The sequence below is a fragment of the Babylonia areolata genome, chromosome 1 (assembly GCF_041734735.1).
Source record: "Babylonia areolata isolate BAREFJ2019XMU chromosome 1, ASM4173473v1, whole genome shotgun sequence".
Classification (NCBI taxonomy): domain Eukaryota; kingdom Metazoa; phylum Mollusca; class Gastropoda; order Neogastropoda; family Buccinidae; genus Babylonia; species Babylonia areolata.
Window position 1 is genome coordinate 9,385,631 of NC_134876.1, and position 17,500 is coordinate 9,403,130.

A 17,500-nucleotide genomic window follows, 5' to 3' on the forward strand; every position below is an offset into this window, starting at 1 on the left:
ATTTTACTCTGTAAGTTTCTTTCTTCATACCTGCCTACCTACCCTTTCGTTACTTCCTTTCTTCCTTCCTTTATCCTCTCTTCCTTTCTTTCTTTCAACCTCTCTCCTTTCCTTTCTTCTTTCTTTCCCACTTCTCTGTCTGTCTATCTGTCTATACTTGTTCTTGGCTGCGTATACGACAGGTAGCGAATTTCCATTCTTCCTTCCTTCCTTTCTTCCTTCCTCCCTTCCTTCCTTCCCTCCTTTCTTCCTTCCCCGCTTCATATCTTCCTACCTTCTTTTGCCTACGTTTGAGCCCATGTCATGTCAGACTGTTGATTTTATACATTTTTTTTTAACGTCAGTTAGTCTTAAATTTGAATATTTTATTGTAAAGCGCGATGAGCCCCATCTGATATGGGGGTACTGCACAATATGAGCCTGCATTTATTATTATTATTATTATTATTACCTGTATTTCTGTTCCTGTGTATATACTACAGGTAGCGAAGAGCGAGCGGCCCCGACTGATCACGGAGGCAGAGACTGCTCGTCGGTCCGCGCTGTCTGACGCTGAGATAATCCGCAACAAGGCTGAGTCTGACGCCAGGGTGCTGGAAAACAAGTGAGGCTGGCTGGGAGCTGGGGGTTCAGTTCTGGTGGGGACTAAAGCGGGTGGTCGAATGCTGTGGTGTGGTGTGGTGTGGTGTGGAGTGGTGTGGTGTGGTGTAGGGAGTTGGTTGGACGGTTGGACGGTGTGTGTGTGTGTGTGTGTGTGTGTGTGTGTGTGTGCTTGATTAATATGTGGACGGATACCAAACTGAAACCACCCGCATCAAAATTGAAGTCTTCCGAAACCAAGGCCCACTCTCACGCCAGCCTGCTGGGGAAAAAGTGAGTGAGGCTGTGGGATTGAGGGTTCGGTTCCGGCGACTGGGGAGTGTTGTGGGTGGTTGAGAGCGGCCTGACTTCTACACAGAGAAACATTGTGACAAAAAAAAGTAACACATAACAACACAACTCCACGCTATAGATAGAACTCGCATAATAAGCACAACACAATATAAACCACATAATACCATACCATTGCAATAGCCGAGTGGAGCGTTGGATTTTTCAGTCTGAGGGTCCCGGGTTCGAATCTCGATAACGGCGCCTGGTGGGTTAAGGGGTGGAGATTTTTCCGATCTCCCAGGTCAACATATGTGCAGACCTGCTTCTGCCTGATTCCGCTTCGTGCGTGTACGCAAGCAGAAGATCACTTACGCACGTTAAAGATCATGTAATCCATGGCAGTGTTCGGTGGGTTATGGAAATAAGAACATAGCCAACATGCACACCCCCGAAAACGGAGTATGGCTGCCTATTTCTCTGTGGGGTCCGGCTACAGATTTGCCATCTTGGCCCAAATCGGTATCACAGTATCCAGCGTCTGTACACGAAGGGCTATCTACATTTAGAGTCCGTCTGGAGCCATTGGTCTTGAACGTGAATAGCACGATTGTCTTGTCAGTGATGTAGGAGGGAGGTCACTCACTTCAACATGGTGGTACGGGTGGCTGGGTCATAAAACAAATCCAGTATGATAAATAGAACTGTGCAATCAACAACCATCTACCTAAAGATCTAGTCATCAGCCCCATCCACATGTAATATGCGGCTTCTGTTCAATCGTGTGTGTGTGTGTGTGTGTGTGTGTGTGTGTGTGTGTGTGTGTGTGTGTGTGTGTGTGTGTGTGTGTGTGTGTGTGTGTGTGTGTGTGTGTGTGTGTGTGTGTGTGTGTGTGTGTGTGTGTGTGTGAGTGTGAGTGAGTGTGTGTGTGTGTGTGAGTGTGTGTGTGTGTGTGTGTGTGTGTGTGTGTGTGTGTGTGAGAGAGAGAGAGAGAGAGAGAGAGAGAGAGAGAGAGAGAGAGAGAGAGAGAGAGAGAATGAGTTTCACAAAAAAAGGTCAGGCCTCTCATTTCTATTGACAGTGACAGGCAAAACGTCACTGCCTGGATCCATCTGACCAGCTGACATTCAGAACGATTGTTTTCTCTGAAATGATCCGATTTCATATTTCATGAGTAGGCGCCCTGGCCGATGAGGTCAGGCATTGGACTTGATCCAGTGTTCACCAGTGGCCAAAAGTTCGAGGCCACGTCTCGGTATGGTGATGGTCTGATGGCCGTAAGACTTTGGGGTCTGTAACCTTTAAAACATTTTTTTTCTATATTTCGTGGCTGAAGTTCATCGTTTTCCATCAAACGTGGCTGGTGGCTGGTGGCGGTTGTTGTCACTGTTTTTGACGTTGTTGTTATTGTTATCATTGTTGTTGTGGATGTTGTTGTTGTTGTTCTGTTGTTGTGGATGTTGATCTTGTTGTTGTTGTAGTTGTTGTTGTTGTTGTTGTTGTCATTCTTGTTATTGTCAGTCATATCTTTCAACGCCATCGCCCCCTACTTTCAACAAAGACAGGTTCAAAACCTTTTAACGCATCACCGTTGTCATCACTGTCATCATCACCATGACCATGATCGTTACCATTGACTTGTGTAGTCTTGTTTTGATTGGTTTCTTGTTTTCTCTGTGCCTTCTCCAACTGGAATGCTCCCCCCCCCCCCCGGCTCCCCACCCCGTCCCCCACCACCCCCACCCTCCGGATATTCTGCTCTAATGCCTGGAGGACGTCAGTATTTTTATTACTTGATTTAAGTTTTACGTGGACTGAAGCTGACCATAGTGAACAGGTCTGTTCTACGAGAGAGACCATGTTTGCTTAGCCTCTTTCAGACAATATAATTGTGCGTGAAACCACCATGAATGTGCTTATATGTGGAGTGATGGTCTAGAGGTAGCGCGTCCGCCTTGGAAGCGAGAGAATCTGAGCGCGCTGGTTCGAATCACAGATCAGTCGCCAATATTTCCTCCCTCTCCACTAGACCTTGAGTGGTAGTCTGGACGCTAGTCATTCGGATGAGACGATAAACCGAGGTCCCGAGTGCAGCATGCACTTAGCGCACGTAAAAGAACCCACGGCAACAAAAGGTTTGTCCATAGCAAAATCCTGTACAAAAATCCACATCGATAGGAAAAACAAATAAAACTGCAGGCAGGAAAAAAATAAATAAATAGGTGGCGCTCTCCGTGTAGCGACGCGCTCTCCCTGGGTAGAACAGCCCGAATTTCACACAGACAAATCTGTTGTGACAAAAGAGAGAAATACAAATACAAATATATGTTGCAAGGCCTTGAAAATGCTGGAGCGTGTCAATGGGAAAGAGACAGGCTACAAGAAAAAAAGAAGAAAAAGGGAAATGGAAAAGACAAAAATACAGAAAGGAAGAAGGAAAATGATGATGGAAGGAAAAAGGAAAAAGCATAAAATTAGAAAAGGACCTTCATTGGATGCTGAGTCTGTCCCGCTCATTTCCAGAACTTATAAGCAACTTCTGATATCTCCCCCCCCCCAAAAAAAAAAAAAAAAAAAAAAATGTTTTGCATTATTTTCAGTACTTTAAAATTGAATACTTTCTCTCTTCTTTTTTTCGTGGACTGAGCGAAATGTGGTTGAACTGACCTTTTAAACATTGTTTTAACAGACATTTTAACTTAACATTTTTTTTTTTTTTCAACCGGCGTTAAAGCTGGCGGGTTGCTAGTCAGCTCTTTGCGGTGGGCTGGGCCATACATAAGCCATCAAATGTCAGGTACATCCCTCGCACACACACCCCTCCCCAGTCTCCCATCCACAGCGACAGTCAGGCACAGTTTCCGGTGCTGGCGGTCCACAGGGCTTTGTCAGTATCAGGTCGCCTTAGTAGGGACCCACACCAGAGTAGACCCTGCGTCGCTGCATGGTCACTTTCCATAGCGTTCAGCGGTGCTTGTTCTGATTCCGACCGTTCTGACGACGTCAACACTGCATTATCACCAGACATGCTAGGCGGAGCACGTCACCCTGAACGCCATGTAGATAACGTCAAGGTCGTCAAGTACCCGTCGGCGTATTTCTGATCTCAACTCACGCTGAACTCATCAAGTCACGCTTAGAATATCAGGACCTGGAGTGATGTAGTCTTTTGGGGCGCTTTGGACTTGAAGACAACTGGAGGTAAAATTTCGATGGGCTTTGGAAGTTAGAGAGGCCAAAGGCGATGTGGGGCGTTCGGATTCCAAAGAGATGTATATGGTGGGGGTAAATAAAAAAACAAAACTGTCATATACATGATAATGTTTCATGTCTGTATGAGTGTGTTTGTGTGCGTGACTGATATCTGATTGAATAACACAGTAAACGAATGATGAGCGCCCAATGGCAGCTGTCAGTCGGCTCTACCCAAGAAGGCAGCCTGTTGTGTAAATGACCCCGTGTTTGTAAAGCGCTTAGAGCTTGGTCTCCAACCGAGGACTGGCGCTATATAAGTATCCATATCATCACCATCATCGTACCATACAACCCAACACAACGGAACGCAGCACAAAAAATATGCTGCAATAAAACACATTAGATACAATACCACACCAAACGACACTGCACAACACATTGCAACACTTTACCACACCACACAATGCAATTCAGTACAACACCACGCCACGCTATACAATACAGAAACGACACGACACAATACAACACTACTTAATACAAAAGGACAATACAATAGCACACAACACAACACCACAATAACCAAACAACACAACACCACATAATACAATACAACAGCAGACCACACCACAAAGTTCATATTCTCTTCTTCTTCTTCGTTCGTTCCTTCGTTCACTCTTATGTACACGAGTGAGCTCTCACGTGTATGACCGTTTTCACCCCGCCATATACGCAGCCATACTCCGTTTTCAGGGGTGTCCATGCTGGCTTCATGTTCTTGTTTCCATAACCCACCGAACGCTGACATGGTATAATAATAATAATAATAATAATAATGGATACTTATATAGCACACTATCCAGAAATCTGCTCTAGGTGCTTTACAAAAACGCTTTTGATAACATAAAACATTATATTATCTATGTTACATACACACACCAAAATGTGACCACACACACACACACACACACACACACACACACACACACACACACACGCACGCACGCACGCACACACACACACACACTGCATACATACATATTAACATGCATGTGTATCTAACAGCTACCCTAACACATACGCACACACAGGCAGGCACAAACTTACATAAACACACGCACACACGATACACATTCATATACATGCATGTAGTTGTGGACCTGCCACAATTGAACTTATTGCTGAGGGAAAAGGTGAGTTTTGAGACGAGATTTAAAAGATGCGAGGGAATCAGAATGACGGAGGTTATCAGGGAGCTTGTTCCACGTCTTTGGCGATTGAAAAGAAAACGATCTGTGTCCATAGGTCTTACTTCTGACGTGAGGTATCCTGAGAAGTCGAGTATCAGAAGAAGAACGGAGCTGGCGAGACGGGGTATAGATATGGATGAGTTCAGAAAGATACTTTGGGCCAGATCCGTTGACTGCGGAAAAGGTCAGAGTGGATAGCTTATAGTCTATTCGATCAGAAACAGGCAACCAGTGGAGAGACTGAAGGAGAGGAGAAACATGGTCAAATTTAGAAGCTCTGCAAATGAGTCTGGCAGCGTTATTCTGAATTCGTTGGAGTCTGTCTAACAGGTATTTGGGAAGGCCGGCCAAAAGAGAGTTGCAGTAATCCAATCTTGAGAGAACCAGAGAGCATACAAGTGTCTTGGTTGCATCGGTTGAGAGATAGTGGCGGATAGAGGTATACAGGATCTTTGACGTGTGTATTTAATCAATATTCTGCCTGTTCAATGTCGTGTCCTCTCCTATCTCACAGGGCCAAGTCGGAAGCCTCTGCCATCCTGACGCAGTATGAACGTGAGGCAGAGGCCTATGAGAACATCGTCAGTGCCGCCGGGTTGCACTTCTCGCCTGAGGGGTTCATCTCCTACCTCACCACCCGCGTCCTCGCGACCTGCCAAGAACCCCGTCTACATCGGGCTGACCAGCCCGGCACGCACCGTCTACAACGCCCCCCATTAGGTTTATGCCGTAGGTAGATTTTTTTTGGGGGGGTGGGGGAGGGGTGGGGGGGGGGGGGGGTACGTTTCTATCATGTTTCATATCAGAGACGCTGAAGAAACCCAGAACTTGTCTTTGTTTCACCCGTGCTTTTTTTTTCTTTTTTTTTCAAACATATACCCCTTCCCTCTAACCCCAGCTTCTCTCCAAATATTATCCACGAGTTTACTCATTTGGCCAACAGCAAAGTGAGAGCTGTGTTATCAATGGTTTCTCCAGTCAATGGGAAATCATTTACAGCTTAGTCTTTTGTGAAGTACTATGGCTCTCAAACTAGGAGGCAAAATTGCACTGGCTCTTAGTGCTGCAGCCTTGTGGGCTAGTTGGCCTTTGGGAACCATCCCAACACCGACTGTCCTAAAACCCTCATGGCCGAGAGAGTGGGGATGTAACTTGGGCAAGACAACTCTCCACTATAATCAAATTCTAACCCGAATAGTCGGAACAGCAGTTGCCTCCTCTGCTGTTCTGATGGTCATAGTCGGACACGACTGACTATCATATGTGTGTGTATGTTAAACAGAAGGTAGCTCTGCATGAACAAACCGAGCTATCGCATGTATGAGGAAGTCTCATGTTGTTGTGTTTTCTTTTGCTCTGGATCTTTAAAGTTGATCTATCTGTGGACGACTCCAAACAGCACTGGTTTCCAGTTCTGTGTGTGTGTGTGTGTGTGTGTGTGTGTGTGTGTGTGTGTGTGTGTGTGTGTGTGTGTGTGTGTGTGTGTGTGTGTGTGTGTGTGTGTGTGTGTGTGTGTGTGTGTGTGTGTGTGCGTGTGTGTGTGTGTGTGTGTGTGTGTGTGTGTGCGCCCGTGTGTTTTCTTCAGTTTAACGTCTATTCACTATAAGTGTTTTTAGACGGAAAGGAGTAAAGTAGTGTATAAAGGAAAGGGAATGCATGTGAATATTAGTGTAAAAAAAAAAGAAAAAAAAGTTCATGTTATGTATCTGTGTGTGTGTGTGTGTGTGTGTGTGTGTGTGTGTGTGTGTGTGTGTGTGTGTGTGTGTGTGTGTGTTTACAGGATGGAAAAGTGAATGTGCTTCTTTGTTGTTGATGATGTAACGTTCCTCGCCGCACTAGAACCCTCCGCGATATGTGCTACTGCTATTCTGGTGCACTGATTTGTTGTATGTGCATCTGTCATCACGTTCCGAGATATGACAGAGGACAGAAATCTAGAATTTTCAGCGGAAGTGCAGGGTCTCCAGTAGCGTGTGGCCTACTGGCAACCTAAGAAATATCGATGGTTCCCTGTGGACTGCCAGCACTGAGACTGTGTGGCTGTGAACAGGGGACTCGGAATGAGCGGAGTGGAAGTTAGGCTACTAAAATGGTGCAGATCATGTTAGCAGAAAAAAAAGAAGAAGAAGAAAAAAAAAGAAAAGAAATCTGGACTTAAGCTACAGTGACTCCACAGTGTTTACTAGCTTGAACTTACCTGTCCCTATGAACAACAGCATGTGTGGGTGTATGTGTGAATGTGTGTCTTCATGTTTTACATTTATTTGCTTATTTATCATCATTGTTGTCTTATTTATTTATTTATTTATTTACTATTATTATTTTATTATTATTATTGTTATTACTTCTACCTGTTTATATTATAATTATTATTTATTTATTTATTTATTTATGTAAGCTTATCTATTATTTATTCACCTTTTTTTCTTTTCTTTTTTTTCTTTTTTTTTCTCAAGGCCTGACTAAGCGCGTTGGGTTACGCTGCTGGTCAGGCATCTGCTTGGCAGATGTGGTGTAGCGTATATGGATTTGTCCGAACGCAGTGACGCCTCCTTGAGCAACTGAAACTGAAACTGAAACTGTCCCTATGGTTGCTGTCTTCGTTTCCACTTTGCAAAATATCCTTTTGTAACAGGGTACTTTGTGCCGTTCTGAGGTTATGCTTTTTTTTTGTTTTGTCTGAATAGAATGCCTTGCATGCTTTCAGGGTGACTGCTTGCTTGTTTGTCATTCTGAAATGCTTTTTCAACGGAAAAAAAAGGTTAACTAGGTTTAATATAACGTTTCAAGACTACATTCAAACATCAATTCAGATTTGATTAGTCGATAGTGTACGATGTATACGAAATTATAATGAAACATAACAAAAAGCTTAACTTTTAAACATAGCACGTTGAAAATATGTAATGTATTTAAAACAACAACAACAACAACAAATTAAGTTTCTAGCACGAAAAACGCTAATACAGAAAACGATAAGCGTTACAGTCCTAATATGATCGAAAAGATCATTTTCGATTATCACTTTTCGTACACTAACCCAAAACAGCAAAGAGGAAAAAAAAAGAGCGCTTGAGTTGCTGCGACCACCACCGTAAAGTATCTGCATTTGTATCAATTTACCAGTGCTGGTAAATCCGACTGGATCCCGGTTAGCTCAGTCGGTAGAACATCAGACTTTTAATCTGAGGGTCAAGGGTTCGAGTCCTTTATTGGGCGCTCCGATTTTTCTCAAGGCCTGAACTAAGTGCGTTGGGTTACGCTGCTGCTGGTCAGGCTTATGCTTGGCAGATGTGGTGTAGCGTATATGGATTTGTCCGAACGCAGTGACGCCTCCTTGAGCTACTGAAACTGAAACTGAAACTGGTGAATCCTCTTTCTCTGCTTTTCATACTAAGTCCATGACAAGGAGTGCCAATAACCGTGCATGTCATTCTCTCCACAGTGTATAGATCCAGTGCTGTTGGCCTTTCCTTTCAAATGTTAATGGTGTGTCAACACATTTTATATCTTTAATGGTGTGTCAATACATTGATATCCCTAATGGTGTGTCAATACATTGATATCCCCTAATGGTGTGTCAACACATTTCTATCCTTAATAGTGTGACAATACATTGATATCCCCGATGGTGTGTTAACACATTTATATCCCTAATGGTGTATCAACACATTTATATCCTTAATGGTGTGTCAGTACATTGATATCCCTAATGTTGTGTCAATACATTGATATCCCTAATGGTGTGTTAACACATTTATATCCCTAATGGTATATCAACACATTGATATCCCTAATGGTGTGTCAATACATTGATATCCTTAATGGTGTTTCAATACATTGATATCCCTAATGGTGTGTCAATACATTGATATCCCTAATGGTGTGTCAATGCATTGATATCCCTAATGGTGTGTCAATGCATTGATATCCCTAATGGTGTGTCAATACATTGATATCCCCTAATGGTGTGTCAACACATTTCTATCCTTAATAGTGTGACAATACATTGATATCCCCGATGGTGTGTTAACACATTTATATCCCTAATGGTGTATCAACACATTTATATCCTTAATGGTGTGTCAGTACATTGATATCCCTAATGTTGTGTCAATACATTGATATCCCTAATGGTGTGTTAACACATTTATATCCCTAATGGTATATCAACACATTGATATCCCTAATGGTGTGTCAATACATTGATATCCCTAATGGTGTGTCAATACATTGATATCCCTAATGGTGTGTCAATGCATTGATATCCCTAATGGTGTGTCAATACATTGATATCCCCTAATGGTGTGTCAACACATTTCTATCCTTAATAGTGTGACAATACATTGATATCCCCGATGGTGTGTTAACACATTTATATCCCTAATGGTGTATCAACACATTTATATCCTTAATGGTGTGTCAGTACATTGATATCCCTAATGGTGTGTCAATACATTGATATCCCTAATGGTGTGTTAACACATTTATATCCCTAATGGTATATCAACACATTGATATCCCTAATGGTGTGTCAATACATTGATATCCTTAATGGTGTGTCAATACATTGATATCCTTAATGGTGTGTCAATACATTGATATCCCTAATGGTGTGTAAATACATTGATATCCCTAATGGTGTGTCAATGCATTGATATCCCTAATGGTGTGTCAATGCATTGATATCCCTAATGGTGTGTCAGTACATTGATATCCTTAATGGTGTGAATGCATTTATAACCGTAATGGTGTGTCAATACATTGATATCCTTAATGGTGTGTCAATACCTTGATATCCCTAATGGTGTGTCAATACATTGATATCCCTAATGGTGTGTCAATGCATTGATATCCCTAATGGTGTGTCAATACATTTATATCCCTAATGGTGTGTCAATGCATTGATATCCTTAATGGTGTGTCAATACATTTATATCCCTAATGGTGTGTCAATACATTTATATCCCTAATGGTGTGTCAGTACATTGATATCCTTAATGGTGTGAATGCATTTATATCCGTAATGGTGTGTCAATACATTGATATCCTTAATGGTGTGTCAATACCTTGATATCCCTAATGGTGTGTCAGTACATTGATATCCCTTATGGTGTGTCAATACATTGATATCCTTAATGGTGTGTCAATACATTGATATCCTTAATGGTGTGTCAATACATTTATATCCCTAATGGTGTGTCAATGCATTTATATCCCTGTTGTGGTATTTTTGCCTTCAACCTTCAATAGGGTTTTAGTATCTTTATATTCCTGTTGTTATGTGCTTTCCTTGAACATGGTCTTTCAATGCCTTTATATCACTGTTGTTATATTTTTGCATTCAATGATGTGTCAATACATTTATCTAGCTGTTGTTATGTTTTTGCCTTGAAACTTTTTTGTGCGCTATCTGTACTCTCTGAGCGATCACCATTTCATGGATTTTCTCGATTGGAAAAAATAAATTATGCATCTCTGTTTAACGTCTTTGTCCTTTTATACACGACTCTCTCTCTCTCTCTCTCTCTCTCTCTCTCTCTCTCTCTCTCTCTCTCTTCCCAACGCACACACACACACACACACACACACACACACACTCACACACACTGTGTGGAGTGTGTGTGTGACAGAGAGAGAGAGAGAGAGAGAGAGAGAGAGAGAATGTGTGTGTGTGTGTGTGTGTGTGTGTGTGTGACACAGAGAGAGAGAGAGAGAGAGAGAGAGAGTGTGTGTGTGTGTGTGTGTGTGTGTGAGTTTTCTGAAGACATAGGAATGCATAGTGTGTAGTACTTTATTTCAATTTTTTCTCTAAAAATCCACCATCATAAGTGTAAATTATAAGGAAAAAAACCCCACAAACAAACCAAATACATACGAGCTCACTGAAGGACAAAAATAACCTAGTTTGTACGTCTACCACAGATAAAAAAAAAATGCACAGAGAAATTCAAAATGGGTGCTAAGAATCCTACAACAATGTGCAAAGAAAAGACAATTGAAAACTTCCAGTTACGATTTAAACTGATCAAAATGTCACCGGAAATTTCTCTAACAGTTCGTAAGCCAATCAAAGATGACTTAACATTGTTATGAAGAACACGTGGAAGAATATGATACGAGACGGTGTTATACAGTACAATGCCGCAATACAAAACAATACGATACAATACAATACAATACAATACAATACCAGTATCAGTATCAGTATCAGTAGCTCAAGGAGGCGTCACTGCGTTCGGATAAATCCATATACGCTACACCACATCTGCCAAGCAGATGCCTGACCAGCAGCGTAACCCAACGCGCTTAGTCAGGCCTTGAGAAAAAAAAAAGCAAACAAAAAAAAACATACAATACAATACAATGCAATACGTTTCTAGAAATCCACTGTGAAAAGTAGATTGTGTGCACAAGACACGCAAGGTGTGATCACATTTTATCAAACATCAAGTACCGCAGTAAAACACACCATAACAGGTATTAATCACATTTAGCATAAACTTAACAATCATCAAATAGTATGACATCCATAACACTCCATTACAGTACAAACCAAAAATACTGAGTGATTACAATGCGTACAACTGGAGCGATCCAAAATATATCATTTTGACACATGGTTTTGTCTTTGAAGACCTGTATTGCTTTTTTTTTTTTAACAATAAAACAATGTCAAAACATCTGCAAAGAAGAAAGAAATTAAAAAAGAAGAAGGAAAAGACAAAAAACAACAACAAAAAAAACAACAACAAAAAACACTAGAAAAACAACAACAGCAAAAAAACAAAACAAATAAAAACAACAACGTTGCAACTATCTATTTGTTAACCTGGCAAACCAGTCAGTTAGAAAAATCATTTTAAAAACAAATGTGTGTGTGCGTTCGTGCGCGCGTGTGTTTGTGTGTGTGCGTGCGTGTGTGTGTGTGTGTGTGTGTGTGTGTGTGTGTGTGTGTGTGTGTGTGTGTGCAAGTCTCGTTAGATAGTTGCGACCACTGATTTGAACTGTGCGTTCCCACATCTATAACTGGTGATCCGTGTGAAGGATTTAGGAAAGAATGGTGGAACAATGTCATTCGCAGGACACGCCTGAGTTAAAAACAAGCAAACAAACAAACAAACAAACAAAAAGTGGACCGCAAAAATCTGTTTGCATTCATCGGTGGTGTCACCACAACTCGTTGAAACACACACGAAAACGTCACAGTTAAAGGCTCATGTCGGACCGTTCCACGCACTCGTGCGATCCTTTTGAACGAGGCATGGCACGTGCGCTGGCCATTTCGCCAGTCTCCCTTGTGGTCAACACGGGCAAGGTGATTTCGAACAGGTCAGTGACATTCATGTTTCTTGCCGAAACTCACCTCAGGTGACATGACCATCCAGGCACAGTGGGAGGGTCGGCATTCCACACTGACATCACCAGCCCGAAAACACATGAATTAAGATGGTAGGGACATTGCCAGATATCATTGTGGGCGCCCATGATTCGAACTACATGGCAACATGACGATTGTGAGCTTGGTGCTTAAGCAGCTGAGCTGTAAAGGATCACATTCGAACAGGAAATACGCACGTTAAAGATCCTGTAATCCATGTCAGCGTTCGGTGGGTTATGGAATCAAGAACATACCCAGCATGCACACACCCGAAAACGGAGTATGGCTGCCTACATGGCGGGGTATAAACGGTCACACACGTAAAAGCCCACTCGTGTGCATACGAGTGAATGTGGGAGTTGAAGCCCACGAACGCATAAGAAGAAGAAGCAGTTGAGCTGTAAAGGATCACATTGTGAACAGGAAACAACCTATGATGGACAAACACTGCTGTCCAGAAGTGTGATCAAGTGATGCCAGACACACAAACAGCTTCCATTCACGTGCATCTTCACTTCTGCTCTGACTGACATATATGTTTGCTCTATGTACTGACTCACCCGAAAAATCACACATGGAGCATGTAATACCTTTGAACAGATTGAGCACAAGAGGGAATGGGATTATGAACTGGATGCCACTTGTGTCGATTTAAATGGATCGAGCACAAGAAAACGAGAGCATCTTTGATAACATCAGACAGTAAGACATATGCTTTGTATTCGGAGTTTCTCCCACATTGATAAAAGAACTCACGACAATGAGGTAACGTTCGTGTGTGTTTCAAATTACTTGCTCAGCACTCATCGTTTTATTCCTGGCTTATCTCGCCAGTCCAAACAAAACACTATGTCAGTATAAGACAGAGCGAAGCAGAACATTTGTTCGGTTTTTCACACCATTCGGAGTTACCTTTTTCAATTTCCGCACGTATCCCCCTTATTACAGAACTGTGATTTTTTTTGTCAAGGGGATTGAATTCGTTTGTACTCATACGGGACTGACATAACTTTCAATGCTGCCAAAGAACTGTGACATTGTCTAACGGGTCAAATCTGCTTTGTTTTTTTTCCTCTCATGAGGCACTGACATAGCTTTTAGTGTTGGCAAATAACTGTGACTTTGTCAGCCGAGTTAAATTTGTTTTCTTTTTAATGTGGGACTGACTTTTTTTTTTCAGTGTTCCCAAAGACCTGTGACTTTTATTAATTGGGTTAAATTCCGTTGTTGTTGTTGTTCTTCTTGTTGTTTTCTCACAGGGTACATATCTTTCAGTCGTCGCCAGCGCTATTCGGTTTAACCCTTTCACCGCCATGCTCGCATTTATGCACAAGCGTGGTAGAGGACCCATGTCACTGAAAGGTGACCATTCATTGGTCTGTTATCCATGAACCTACTGCTCTTAATGTTCGGTGGTAGGACAGGCCATATTTTCTATACATCGAAGGGGAAATCCCCAGCTATTCTTAGCCACTGTCTTTTCTGTGATTATACCACAAGGGAATTTTGTACTCTAAATTGACTGGCGGTGAAAGGGTTAAACATTTGAAACATGTCACAATACACTACAGTCATAGACAAAACAGGACAAGAAGAAAATCGTCATCAAAGTCCTGGGTCGGTTTGCATGAGGCGATCTTTGTAGCGCAAAGTTTGCTTAGAGTTAAGAATGTTCCTTCGTATATGGAATTTAACTCAGTCTGTCCACCAACACCTTCACGACACGACAGCAGGCTGAGCTCCAGGAAATACACCTGCAACTACGACATACCTGCCTGCAGGAAGCAGTACAGACAGATGTCTTTCTTTCCCCGTACTATCCCGGAATGGAATACACTGCCCCAGGAGGTTGTCACAGCCGAGTCGCTGGACTGCTTCAAGTCTAGACTCGCCCCCTGCCTGTGACACAACAGAGTAGACTCACCCCCCCCCTCCCCACTACCCTCCAATACCTCTGTTTAGGCCCCCCCCCTACCCCCACCAGCTAGCAAGTCCACCCACCCCCACTTTTTTTTTCTTTTTCCCCCACTGGTAAGTAGTGTCGTAGAAGGTTAGGGCTGTGCCGGTCGGGTGTATTCCCGGGGAGTGCTACGGTAGCCGGGTTGGCCTAGCTGGAGATGCGAACACACCAGTAGACTGCGCCCCATCTCCCCTATCAGTTAACAGAACATCCCTCGGTAGCCCAGCTAAATTGTGCCCAACAGCAACCTCCCACAACACGACAATTTTCATCAACATACTATTGTTGGTCGTTAAGTGGAAGAAGAAGAAGAAGAAGAAGAAGAAGAAGAAGAAGAACTGTGGAGTTGGAAACATTCTTTATAATAAGCAAACTCAGTGCTGCTAAGTTCGCTCACACAACCCCCTCGCAGTCCTTACGCATGCTACACCATAATCCCGTGACTTAATAGAAGGAGCCCATGACGCCCAGGAAGATGATGGTGAAGAGAGTGGTGACGACAAAGTACGCCTTGAACACCACGCTGTCCATGGCTAAGGCGGCCTTCTTCCACGTCATCTCACCCACCTCGCCGCCCTCTGCTCCCGGGGGAGACTGCGCCTCGCTCCACTTGCCCTTAGTGGGGGGTACCTTGTCCAGGTCCTGCACCTGCAAGCCTTGGTCCCCTCCTGCCTCAGCCCCTACCTTGTTGGGTTGAGAGCGGAGGGCCCGGCGGTTGACCCAGAGGGTGAAGCGGGTCAACCAGAGGGGCACGGGAACATCCTCCTGGTGGAAGTAGAGTGCCAGGCTGATGATACTGTAGCCCACAGACAGCCCGCAGAACGACAGCACCAGGATGATGTACACCTCTGGCACAGAAAAAGAAAGGCAGAGGGTGGGGGGAGGGGGCGAAACGATTGCTTTTATTTTATTTTACGAGGACAAAAATAAAATGAATATTTTTTGAAATGATGAATAAATAAATGAACGAACGAACGAAAGAAAGAATGAATGGATAAATAGATAAATAAATGTATGACACAAGAGATGGACAGAGACTGAGTGACAGTGGAAGCGAGTGAGCACGCGAGAGAGAGAGGGAGAGAGAGAGAGAGGAGAGAGGGAGAGAGAGAGAGGAGAGAGAGAGGAGAGAGAGAGAGAGAGGAGAGAGAGAGGAGAGAGAGAGAGGAGAGAGAGAGGAGAGAGAGGAGAGAGAGGAGAGAGAGAGAAGAGAGAGGAGAGAGAGAGAGGAGAGAGAGAGAGAGGGAGAGAGAGGAGAGAGAGAGGAAAGAGAGAGAGAGGGAGAGAGAGAGGAGAGAGAGAGAGGAGAGAGAGAGAGAGAGGGGGAGAGAGAGAGAGGGGAGAGAGAGAGAGAGAGGGGAGAGAGAGAGAGGGGAGAGAGAGAGAGAGGGGAGAGAGAGGAGACAGAGAGAGAGAGAGAGAGAGAACTCAGGAACTCTGTCATACGTGAAGTGAAATGAAAACAAACGACATGAAAAATGTTTGTCCTGGTTTAGTTTATGTACATACGCCTCCAATATTTAAAAAGGAAAATTCATCACTGTACATTACCTCAGAATGTAAAACATATTACCATGTTATCACTCACGGGATGGTTTGTTATGATACTATAGAAAAATTGGAAACCCAAAGATGAAAAAAAAAAGAAATTATAAAAACAACACACGCAAAAGACCTACCAATGGGCAACTCGGCTGAATAAATATGTATCAGTAAATAATCACTGACAGGATTATCTCTTATGACGCTAGAACAAAAATGGGATCGAAAAAATGGAATGAAAAATGTTATACAAAGTACCCAAAACACGCAACAGACCTACCAAGGACACGTGATCGAATGAACATTACGTATTAGTAAAGAATTACTAATGGGGTGATTTCTTATGTTGCTAGAACAAAATTGGGAACGAAAGGATGAAAAAAAAAACAAAAAAAGAAAAAAAAAAAGAAGCACACCAAATCACACAACAAACCTGGCATGGACACGTGATCGAATGAATATGTATTAGTACAGAATCACAACAGGACGATTTCTTATGATGCTGGAACAAAATTGAAAACACGAAGATGGAATCTAAACAAAGTTTTTAAAAAATCCAAACAAACCAAAACCCGCAACAAACCTGGCAGTGACACGTTTTCGAATGAATATTATGCATTAGTATTGAATCACTAAGAGGATGGTTTCTTATAATGCTGGACAAAATTGGAAACCCAAAGAAGGAAAAAAAACAAGTTAAAAAAACAACAACAAACAAACCCAAAAGACGCAACATTTGCAAGAACACGTGATCGAATGAATATATATTTACATAGTATCACTAATGGGATGGTTTCTTATGATGCTAGAACAAAATTGGGAACGAAAAGATGGCAGCAAGAAAAATATTATGAAAAAAACCCCAACCAAACAAACAAACAAATACTGAAACCTAGCAACAGACGGGCACAATAGCCAAGTGGCTAAAGCGTTAGACTTTCAATCTGAGGGTCCCCGGTTCGAATCTCGGTAACGGCGTCTAGTGGATAAAGGGTGGAGATTTTTCCGATCTCCAAGGTCAACATATGTGCAGACGTGCTTGTGCCTGAACCCCCTTCGTGTGTATACGCAAGCAGAAGAACAAAAACGCACGTTAAAGATCCTGCAATCCATGTCAGCGTTCAGTGGGTTATGGAAACAAGAACATACCCAGCATGCACACCCCCGATAACGGAGTATGGCTGCCTACATGGCGGGGTGAAAACGGTCATACACGGAAAAGCCCACTCGTGTACATACGAGGGAACGTGGGAAGGTTGCAACCCACGGACGAAGAAGAAGAAGAAGAAGAAGAAGAAGAAGAAG

General features: G+C 42.8%; 1 protein-coding gene, 1 non-coding gene and 1 pseudogene across 3 annotated transcripts in view; 2 read left to right on the forward strand and 1 right to left on the reverse strand.

Moving 5' to 3' along the window:
• The window catches only part of LOC143278044 (uncharacterized), a 21,788-nt pseudogene extending 11,001 nt beyond the window's left edge, over window positions 1–10,787 (forward strand). Inside the window, exons 6-8 of the transcript XR_013053822.1 lie at window positions 483–604; window positions 5,827–6,041; window positions 7,769–10,787. The product of XR_013053822.1 is annotated as an uncharacterized LOC143278044 (transcript). The remainder of the gene's footprint in view (window positions 1–482; window positions 605–5,826; window positions 6,042–7,768) is intronic.
• Trnak-uuu (transfer RNA lysine (anticodon UUU)) lies at window positions 8,459–8,531 on the forward strand. Its single transcript has one exon. It is a non-coding gene; the product is annotated as a tRNA-Lys (tRNA).
• A 3,908-nt stretch (window positions 10,788–14,695) lies between the features above and the next one.
• The window catches only part of LOC143291130 (neuronal acetylcholine receptor subunit alpha-7-like), a 33,156-nt gene continuing 30,351 nt past the window's right edge, over window positions 14,696–17,500 (reverse strand). Inside the window, exon 8 of the mRNA XM_076600776.1 lies at window positions 14,696–15,501. Coding sequence (XP_076456891.1) covers window positions 15,098–15,501 — 404 coding nt within the window. The 3' untranslated portion in view covers window positions 14,696–15,097. The remainder of the gene's footprint in view (window positions 15,502–17,500) is intronic.